At 50.7% G+C, this 11,128-nt stretch overlaps 1 protein-coding gene across 1 annotated transcript; it reads left to right on the plus strand.

Moving 5' to 3' along the window:
* Positions 1 to 5,170: 5,170 nt before the first annotated feature.
* Positions 5,171 to 10,704, plus strand: TRIB1 (tribbles pseudokinase 1). Its single transcript, XM_065627517.1, has 3 exons — positions 5,171 to 5,580; positions 5,976 to 6,268; positions 8,466 to 10,704. Exons 1-3 carry the CDS (start codon positions 5,278 to 5,280, stop codon positions 8,932 to 8,934), a joined length of 1,065 nt encoding a protein of 354 aa, XP_065483589.1. The 5' UTR covers positions 5,171 to 5,277; the 3' UTR covers positions 8,935 to 10,704.
* The last annotated feature ends 424 nt before the right edge of the window (positions 10,705 to 11,128 follow it).

Genomic DNA, 11,128 nt, shown 5'->3' on the forward strand with positions numbered 1-11,128 from the left:
TCAAAATGCTGCAGAAAATGCTGTGCTGGGCTAAGAAGAGAGTCTGCCTCGCTTGTACTGGTGTTAGTCCAGACCCGAAGACAGAGCTTGAAAGCAGGCACATGAATTGAATTGCATGGGAAGCTCACCAAAGGAAGTGTTTGCTTGTAAACTCAGTATGAATAGGATCTTCTCTGACCGCAGGGGAAATGGAGAGACACTCATTCATTGTCCACTTGTGCAATCCACTTCTGAAGTAAAAACAGGATTTGAGGTTTAAAACCTGAACCGCCACACGTCTTTCAAGCAACAGAAGGAGCCTTCACGCTCTTTAGTCCACAGAGGAACAAAGTCAGGAGGTGCTGCTCATGAGACTCCTTAGAGTTGATAACAACTGGCTTATCAAAAGAGAATTATTTAGATTTCCTAGCGACCCTCAGAGCAGCTTCTGTGCGGGCTTGAGGGGAGACGTCTGAACACCATTACACTGCACTTCTTTTGATGTCACTACGTGCTTGTCATGTGTTTTATATCTTAACAGTGAATCTGCCGCTGGGTTCCATGGTGTCTCAGGATGGTTGTGGGTTTATCACAGATGCCTTTCTTGCTATAAAAAAACATTACTTTTAAGTTCTTTATCATCTGGCCACACAAATACTCTTTGAGCCCCGACTGTGCAGGGTGATTCTGTACACTAGTAGATTATGGACAACCTGCTGGTTTTAAATTGCTGTCTTTCAATATAGCAGTAGTTTAAGTTTCATTACATGGGTTGAGGTAACTTGTAAAATAAATATAGATATTTTTCATCATTTGCCTGATAGTTTAATATTAGCTGAAGTATTTGTATAACACATCTCTCTCATCCGATAACTAAAATAATGACTTTCTAATTTCTTCCCATGGCAAGCAGCCAGTTTATTTATAAGTGGCCTAATCTAATAGAGATTTACGCTGTGTATCCCATGAGACATATTATCAAAGTTACCAGACCTGTCCCAAGCACTGGGGAAGTGGGGAGATAGTTACACAATTCTCATTGCCTCTGGCTGTTCTAGTTACAAAGATAAAGGGTCAGAGAACTGGAGCAACAGAGATAGTTTTGTGAGCATCTAAGGAAAAGCAGCTGAATAGGTGAGCATAAGCAGTGGCTGAGGGCGAGACAGGCTTGAATGCCACATAACAAAAATCCCCCTAAATAAAATAACATGCCAAGAAAAGAGAACGTTGATGCCTGACCATCAGAAATTCTGGATGCTTCATCTGGCAGATGCTATAGCACTGCTCATCTGTTTTAAAAAAGAGAAAAAATACATGAAGAGCACCATCCCGACTGCCACAGTTCTGGCAAATCTATGCCGGGCAAGACCCTTCCCTTTGCTGGCAGGTGCCAGGTCTGTGATGCACATCCCACAGGATCGCATCTCTCCTCGCCCAGCAGCCAGGACTCCAGGAAGAGGAGACAGTGAGCAGGCCTGCTGGCTTTGCCCATCCTTTGCCAAGGCAGGATCTACTTTCTGTAATGGTTTTATAACATGCCTTGACTGGGAGCTCCTCAGACTTCCTTAGCGCTTGGAAGGTGCCTGTTGCACACTGTTGTCCTTTGCCAAGGACAAAGATTACAGATTTGTGTTCCCAAAGGCCACCCCTGCCCTTCCTCACTAGTACTGGGCTCCTGTCAGAGCATCCAAGGTGGATGTCTGGTTCCTTGTTGCTTGCTGCCTTACAGTCGTTCATTTTTCCAGCACTTGGGTGGTAAGACTCATCCACAGAGTCAGTGTTGTATCCCAGAGTTAGGTCTATAAATGTAATTCTGCACTGTTCTGTGCTCCACAGTGATTTACAGTGCCATCCATCAGAGACGTGCGACACTGCCTTGGTTCACTTGGAAGGGCTGTAAAGCCATTCAGACTCGAATTCACTGCAGGCACAGCTGAGAATTGCCATGCTGGTATTCATCTCGTGTATGCCAAGCAGGTAGCACCCAAAACATCTTTTTTTGGGGGAGCGGGAGATGGAATGATGAAGCCTTGTGCAGGGCACAGAAATAAGACCCCCAATGGCTTTTGATTTCAGGAGGAGACTCATGCAGGAGATGTGCCTGGGTGCTTAAAAGCCTGTGGTGTGACCTACAATGGCAAGTGTGGTAGCCCAAAATTCTGCAAAAATCTGATGCTGAAATGCTGCAACAGTTCTTCTGTTCTTCACAAACCTCTCCCTGGAGTTCCTCCTGTTTTCTGCTCTGGTTCGTAACCAAGCCAGGCTTGCATGCAAGTGCTAGTGGAGATGGGTAAGGAGGACAAGTTCCAATCCTCTGCAAAGCACCATGCCGTGCAGGTCATTTTTTTGTTGTTGTCTTTTGCATTTTGGGGACCAGCCAAAATTAGAAGAAAACCCAGAAAACCCGAAGTGAGAATCACTTCTCTGCTCTGCCTCTTGGAATGAATCTGGTGGGGATGGAGCGGAGCCTGGACATGAACCTTTTCTTATGACCTATACCCAAAACATAAGACTAGGAATAAGGTAGTGAGCTTTATTACTCGGGTTAATAATTGCTACTTTATTCATGACATTAATGCTTTGACTACCTGAAAGCATGTCAGACGTTTTAAGGAAGCAATGAGGGTTTCCTGCTGTGAAGAACATCCCATTTTGCAAAGACCTGACACCTGGGAGGTTTAAGCCTGGGTTCATCTCAGCAACATGTAGACAACTGAATTTTTTTCTATACAGTCAGCTGGGAGAGGGCACCCACCCGCACTTTGGGGATGAATTGCCCAGGGATTATCTTTTTCCTGCCCTTTGGGGACTGCACACCTAGTTTCTATGCTCTGCTTGGCAGAGACACCCCCGCAGAACATGAAATCTGGGGAACCCCTGCGAGAAGTGGCTGCCCTGACCCCAAGAGCCTGTGGCAGGACTGTGGGGTGCAATGCAGTGTGCACCTCTGTGCTCTGCTCTCCTCTCACTCCCTAGATGCTTTTTTGAGGGGACAGGATGACAAAGGAGGCTTTTTGCCTTTTGCGTGTGCCATCCCCTATTTGGCTGCCAGTAGCCTGAACTAAGCACCTCTGCTGGTCCTGGTGGCATGGGGACAACACGAGGTGACCGGCCATGGACTCTTAGAAGGCGTTAAATGGTTGGGAGACTGGGAAGGTGAAGGACGTGGCTTCCAACAGGGTGTGCAAAAGGATCCTCAGCAGGTCCCTTCTCCTCAGCGCGGATAGTGAGCTGGCACAGAACCTGAGGGGGGATCTGCCGGGGGTGATGTCCCGAGGGCCAAACTTACCCCAAGTGCACTCTCAGCCTGAGAGAGCTACAGGGCATGCCGTGATACACCGTTAACGCCCATGAGTGTGTTTATATAGGTCCTTTACTAATTTGATGATGTGTCTACACCCTTCCCCCACCCTCAAAAGCACGGACACCCCCCTGCACTATCTCAGGCGTAGGGAGCAGCCCACGCGTGCAGGATCCTACCAATTCCATTCACCTGCCAGCGACATCCCGACCATAAAACTTCCAGGAAAGGAAAAGTAAAAAAAGGTCTGATGGATACTTCCGCGTGTTTTACGTGTGAGAGGAATGAAATAAAGTTATGTGCTTTCAGAGTTGTGGTGAATCGCTCGGAAACAATCTGCAGGCAGTAATAGAATTGTATTTCTGGGAAAAATTAAAAAAAAAAAAAAAGGAAAATGCAGGCCCTGGGATATCCCTTTATGGCATATGCATTTCATGTTTAAATGCATTAATGGGACTGCTATGCTATGAGTCATACTGCACAAGAGTTTCATATGTTTCTTAAAATACACTAGAAGTAGCTGAAGGCATGCATGGGTTTGCCGTGCAGTTATCTGTCAGGAATCTGAGCAAATACCTGCACGTGTGGCATCACGGGCTTCAGAGCTGGGGGGCCCCGTCCGGTCCCTCTGTGCTACTTAAACAGACCAGGAGTGGGGAAACCAAAACAGGATAGGAACTGATCCTGCAGAATAACAAAACGCAGGCTCCCTGTGTTATTAGGGAAGCCTCAGCACTGAATTTCAGAAAATTTGCATATATGTAAACAGAAAAGCTGGAGATTTTCCTTCTGAAGAACTCTGGTCAAAACTACAGCTGTCTGCATTTTTTCCAGGGATGATTTGTTGTCTGCTTTTCTCTCATTTTTCTTCCGTTTACTAACAGTCCTGGCTGCAAATCTGTTCTTTTAAATTTTTTAATTCTTTTAAATACACACTTCTGGGTCCAATGGTTGAGCTCGATTCTCTGCTCCTCGCAGCTCACTCTGCTGCTGCTTGCCCTCCGTGCTGTTCCTTTTTCAGAGAGCAGATACTTTTAACATGGGAAACACCCAATGCAAAGGTTTTCTGCTGGTGCACGTTAAGTCCACGCTCATGAACCAACAGTGGTAAATACACAACAGCTTCGTGATGCAAACCTTGGGATAAACGATCATTATTTAGTGATTAGCGACAAGAATTAGAGCTGGGGAGAAGTGTGGCAAATGCATAAAGCAGAAGCTTCTGGGAACGGAGCTGGGCTTGCTTTCTCTTTGCAATGAGCCTGGGTTAACTTTTTGGTTTTTACACACCGCACGAGGCGATGCTGTCTGGAAAGCACTACGGCGGCATTTGAAATTTCTGGCACCGTTTCGCAGCAGCACACGCTGGTCATTGATAAACCCGCTGCTGCCATTTCCAGGGCTGCCTTTGCAGAAGAGACGCTCACTCTCCAGTGCCGGTGACTTTCTTATCTATTAGATTTGCCAGAAAACGCTCCCTGCCTCTCTCTTCGCGCTTACAAGCGGGCGGTGGAGGCTTGAAGGTTTTGCGAGCGCGCTGGGCGTGCAAAGGGCGAACCCCAAAAGCAAGGGGTGACCCCCCCAGCGCTGCCATCCTCAAGAGTCTGAGTCGGACATGGGATGTCCTTGCTGGAGGATCACGGGGGGGGACCCGCCGCGCCCCCGGTCCCAGCGGGTCACGCAGCCCGGCGGGGCGCTGGGGACCGTGCGGCGCTACCCGGTGGGACCCGGGGCGCGGAGAGCAGCGGGCGGAGCGGAGCAGGAGTGTCCGATCCTCCCTCCTCCCATTTCCCCGTGCGTCAGACCCGGGAGGAGGAGCCTCACATTCATTTTTTTTTTTCCTTTTTTTTTTTTTTTTTTTTTTTTTAAAAGCCTCCAACTACTTTAGCGCGGAGTCGGCAGCAGATGGTGGACACGGCCCGAGGTGAGAGAGCGAAGGGATGCGCCAAGCGCGCACCGCCCGCCTCTGAGCTCCGCGCCCGCTCCCGCTCCCCCCCATGAGCCGCCCCGCGTCCCTCCTGCCGGCCGCCCGCTGCCGCAGCGCCCCGGCCAAGCGGCTGCAGCCTCTCCACGACGGCCCCGCCGAAGAAGCACCGGCCGCCAAGTGCCCTCGCCTCGCCGATTGCGGACCCCCGGATTGCCTGAGCGCTCCCGGATCGCCTTGTCCCCCCGTGTCTCCCGCCGGCGGGGGAGCGGCGGGTCCCAGCCTGATCGCCTCGTACCTGCTGCTGCCGCTGGCCGAGCGGGAGCAGGTGTCCCGGGCGCTGAGCGTCAGCTCCGGGCGGGAGCTGCGCTGCAAGGTGAGCAACGAGCTCCGCGGATGGGGAGGTGCGGGGGGATCCTCCCGGGGCTGACCCGGGGACAACCTGGCAAAACATCCTCCTGCTGCTCCCGGGTTAGAAACGCCCGCTTGCTGCCGGTGAGGATTCACATGGGCTGGAAGTAAGCTGTGACTCCGGGTTACCTCGGAGTGCCTTCCCCAAAAGGCTTTGGGGAGGGTGGTTTGTTTTATTTCCCCCCACTCCTTTCGATATAAAAATGAACAGGAAGGGTCTCGGTAACCGCTCTGAACGGCGCTCCCGCCGAGCCCTGGCTCCCCTCCAGCTCCCTCGTCATTGTTTGGGGAGAGTTGCTACGCGAGCCGCTGCTTTCAACGCCCTTGAGAATGAATTTTGGCTTAATTTCCTCTTTACAGGTGTTCCCCCTCAAACACTACCAGGACAAGATCCGGCCTTACATTCAGCTGCCGTCACACAGAAACATCACCGGGGTTGTTGAAGTCATCCTCGGGGACACCAAGGCCTATGTGTTCTTTGAAAAGGACTTTGGGGACATGCACTCCTACGTGAGGAGCTGCAAGAGGCTGAGGGAAGAGGAGGCTGCCGGGCTGTTCAAGCAGATCGTCTCCGCTGTAGCTCACTGCCACCAGTCGGCCATCGTACTTGGTGACCTCAAGCTCAGGAAATTTGTCTTCTCTAACGAAGAAAGGTAAGCGGCTGTCACCAGCCAGCCCTGGGGTGAATGGGGAGGGAGGAATGCTACAGCCAGAGATGCAAAAAGTCTCCCAGGGAGTGGAAACGACTGTGTCAGCCAGGCATCACCTGCGAGCGATGTGAGTAGGTCCCCATCACGTGCGCGTAGTAGGTCGTGGATCTAACCGCTGCGGACTCACTCTTAGCTTGATCTCGACTGACGAAAGGGAGGAAGCTCTCCGGGAGCTTCCTCTCATTCAGCAGAAGTTCAGTGCAACCCGCTGGTAGACAAAGGGATGATAGTTCAGATGCTCGTTAGCACCAGAAGATGTCATGTGTGCCACTCATTCAGTGTAAAATGGACAAAAGGCAGGGACAGGAGGGGGGGCCGAGGCGCTGGGCCAGGGAGAGGGAACGGCTGGTCAGAGGGAGCAGGAGCTGTGAGGAGCTGGAGCTGGAGCTCTGGTCCCTTCTCGCGCCCAGGAGAGCTGCCCCATGGCAGAGTCGCCCCATGGCAGAGTCGCCCCATGGCAGAGTCGCCCCATGGCAGAGCCGCCCCATGGCAGAGCTGCCCCATGGCAGAGCCGCCCCATGGCAGAGCCGCCCCATGGCAGAGCCGCGGCCGGGAGAGGGCTGCCCGGGAGGGGTCTCCTCGCTGAAATCCCCTGCTGATCAGGGTTCCCCTGCTGAGGAAAGATTGTGTGTGTCCTTCAAGACTTTTATCCCTCCTCCACTACCGGTGGTGGTGGTGCTTTCTGTGCCCCCTGTGCCCGTGGATGTGGGCACACACAGGAGGGAAGGTGGGACATGGTTAAATATTGCTTTGGGACTCCTGCACCGAAGAAAAGCACTTTGGTAAAACTTAGCCTAAAGCCTAGGTTTATAGGAAGGACATCCAGACTCTAGTTGTTAGATTAGAGAAATAATTCAGTATTTCCCTGGAGTTTTAGCTGCTCTGGTAGTGCTTCACCGCACGTGGCAGAGCCAGAAATACCTTTTTGATCCGCAAAACTGACTGACTAGCTGCCTATCCTGTGGAAAGCTAAAAAAATAAGTGAAAGCTGTAATGGAGTTGTGCTTAATCTGATCAAACTGGATGTGATCTTACTGAGGCAGAAGAAAATGCCTTTTTTTTTTTTTTCTTTTTTAACTGGGCTAACCTTCTTCAGGATATCGTTTACAAACGTGATAAAAAAACTAACCAGCACTGCCCCTCTTAAACAGAAACAACCATATGTTGACATCCAAAGAAAGTAATTCCTTTGTAGGAAACTATTGCAGCTTTTCCCGCCCATTAGAAGATGAAACATTTGTTGAAATGTTACATTGCACACAGTCTCACTCATTAGGAAATAATGCGTTGCACAGACGAGTGTCATGTGCATCACATTTGGCAAGAAGAGGGTTAAGCAATGGCAGGCAGACTCGGGCTCCCCGGCACAGGTGCAGTTTCAGGGCTCCCGCAGCCAATCCCGGGCCCACGGTTTGTGTTGAGTCATATTTTCCGTTTGCAGAACCAATGGGTATTTGGCGAGGTCATGCCGAGGACAGGCTGCAGCCAACGCATCGACACCCAGCGGGCTGCGAGGCAGCGCGGAGCCCTTCCCGGGCCAGCCTGTGGCTTCCTCGCTGACGCAAAGCTCCCCTTTACCCCCAAAACGGGAGGTCGGGGTGGACCCATCTCCACCTGGGAGGTGGTGGGTGCAGCGATACCCTCCAGAAAAGCAAAAAGAATAATAATTTAAAAATAAAATTAAAAAATGAAATACAAATTCGGGAGAGCTGATGGTTCCTGCAGGCGCGGAAGGGAGCTGGACTTTGCAGTTTGCAAAATCGCGCAGCTGGACACTGTTTGCTCAAAGCCTGAATGGCAAATAGCGGTGTGTACGATGTGTTGTAGGCGATTAACCTCCTGCAGTTGCAGTGCAACCTGCCTAGACAGAAGGTGACTTGCTGGTGTTCCTCAAGAGCCCTCTGTGCTGTTAAAATCCCCAGTAAATAAAATAAGCAGGTGTTGCTGAGCACCCACCTGATGCACAAAGCTGCACTTCCATTATACAGGTCTGGGAGTCCAGGCAAATTAAAAAGTGTTTCCTCTCCTTTGTGCCAGTGCGAGAAGGGGGATGGGGGTTGCCGTGGCGGGGACTCTCCATGCTCCCTAGTGCCTGGATGTTGCTATTTCTAACCTGTGGCTCCTCTCCTGCCCTCCCCAGGACTCAGCTGCGGCTGGAGAGCCTGGAAGACACGCACATCATCAAAGGCGAAGACGACGCGCTCTCAGACAAGCACGGCTGCCCAGCGTACGTCAGCCCTGAGATCCTAAACACAACGGGGACTTACTCTGGAAAATCGGCTGACGTGTGGAGTTTGGGAGTGATGCTCTATACCCTGCTGGTGGGACGCTATCCCTTCCATGACTCGGACCCTAGCACTCTGTTTTCCAAAATCCGGCGTGGACAGTTCTGTATTCCTGACCACGTCTCCCCCAAAGCCCGATGCCTCATCCGCAGCCTCCTGCGGCGGGAGCCCTCTGAAAGACTCACTGCTCCAGAGATCTTGCTTCACCCTTGGTTCGAGGCGGTCTTGGAGCCTGGATATACAGACCAGGAGACGGGAGCTTCGGATCAAATTGTTCCAGAATACCATGGAGACAGTGACGATATTAGTTCCTTCTTCTGCTGACCCCGAAATCTCAAAAACCTTGGTGGTTCTCAACTCTGACATCTTCATAGGGTTTCATTTTTCCACGTTTGTGAACTGAACAGCATCTTAAAGTGCCAGTATGGTCAGAAAAGTGACCTTCTTTAAAATGAACACCAACCCGTAGATCTTCGCTCCCTGAGCGCACTCAGAGTTTCATCCTCTTGCTCTGCTGGTAGGTCCATCCTGCTGGCCCCAAAGGACCCGTGCAGCTTTGTGAGATCTTTTCTCCTGCCTCCCGCATCCTCCACCACTGGAACTGGCCACATCTTGGCCGACGAGTCCTACGGCTGACAAAGCGTGAGACAGAACAGCAGCCCCGTCTGCTTCCCCGCGGTGGCTACGGGGGTGCAGAGCCCTGGCTGGGACACACAGGGGGTGGGGGGCGTGAGACGCGCCTCTAACTGAGCAAATCTGACAGAAATGGGTAAAAAGGGGAATGGACTTGGCGTGCCGCACCGGCCGGCTTGCAAAGTAGCTTTCTGACTGTAAGCGCACTTTAACGAGGGAAGGAGGTTGTCACCCGCCACGGCCAGCTGCCCGCTCGCTGCTGCTCCTCCAGCTCATCTCGCTTCCAGAGGCACGAAGCTCCTCGACCCACCCGTAAGACAAATCACTGCTGTGGCTCTTTCCGAAGCAGAAATGGGTGGATCTCCCAGCCGGATCCCCTCCGATTCCATTTGCTGCCCAGGAAAGTATTTTAAATAGACTTAAGCCTCGCGTTACCATGGTGTAGCCTGTATAACTTTATGCCCTCAGTTTGCTCGTCAAGTAGCAGGTCTCGTTAGCTCCGAGTGCCAAAACGTATCCATTTACCAAACTGTAACACTATCGGCTGGCGCACCTTCCCTTGGAAAATGATAAGGAGTATCTTGTACAGTACATGTAAACACGGTTGTGTTTTCCTACAGGCTCAACTCTTAGAAACATCACATCCCCTCCTTTTCTCCCTTTCACCCCCCAAAAAGTTAGTCTTAAGAGTAAAATCTCCATATGCCCTTAGCTGATTTCCAGGTATGTTGTTTGCCTCCAGCTACATTTCCCCCCCCCCCCCTTTTTTTTTTTGCATGATTGTTCATAGTCTTTCCAATGTGCTTGGATAATGAATATATCTAAATCATTAGCTTCCTGGGTTGGGGGTAAGTAAAGCTTAGTCCTGCCTAAAATTTCTGCTTTGTTTCACAATTGTACCCAGTGGCTTATGCAAAGAGATGTCCATTCGCCTTAGGCGAGAGCGTGGCTTCTGAAATGGCTGAGAGGTGGGTAACGTAGGTCCCTGAGAGGGCACAGTTTGAGTGAAGTCATTTTAAGGGTTAACCCCAGCAAGCTGCAGTCCCACCACGCGTGTGAGAATACCATGTATACCTCATGGACTGTGTACTTTGTACATACCTTACTGTTTGGGGTTTTGTTTTCTTGTTTTGTTGTACTTTGTTTGTCCTAATAAGAGGTGTCAAAGAGCAATTTAATGTGAATTATTGTTGGCAATACTAACTTGACAGAATCATGAGCACTAAGAGCAGGGCGCTACAGCTCTCCGTTGCACTAAACCTCTCATGATTGCTTGACATTTGTATCTGTGATACAGTTTAACCCTTCTATGAGAAACAGTACCTTTGTATATATTGGTGGAAAACTCTGCCAGAAAAGCTAAAAACACTATGGTCTGACTTGTAAATATGTATATGTCTGTGGAAACCTGGATGATAAAAGTCTGACTTGTAGAAAGTTTTAATAAACTTGGTTTCATAATGTTTGTCCCCATTTTGTTGTGGTGTATCAAAGGGAACACAGCTTGAGTATGTTTTGTTTAATCTGAAAAAATAGTTTGGCCTCAAAGAGGTTGAGCTGATGTATGGTCCTTGTATATATATATATATATTCGGGGTCTGAACAGCTCTGTCCCCAGCTCTGCCCAGTCCCCATGGAGATGGGTGGGGACCGGGGATGGCTCCTGCCTCCTAGCGGGTGGAAAAGGTGGCATGAAACGAGCTGTCATCTGCTCAGCAAGGGGAAGAGGGGCTACAGCTCTGCCTCTGAACTTCAGACACCCTCTTGCCTTTCAGGACACGCGTTCGTTTCCATCTGCGCCCCGAGAGCAGAAAACGCTGCAGCGCCGCAAGGCTGCCACCCTGCACCCATGTGCGCGGTGACCTGACGCTCCAGCCAGTGGAAA

The sequence above is a fragment of the Caloenas nicobarica genome, chromosome 2 (assembly GCF_036013445.1).
Source record: "Caloenas nicobarica isolate bCalNic1 chromosome 2, bCalNic1.hap1, whole genome shotgun sequence".
NCBI classification, from domain to species: domain Eukaryota; kingdom Metazoa; phylum Chordata; class Aves; order Columbiformes; family Columbidae; genus Caloenas; species Caloenas nicobarica.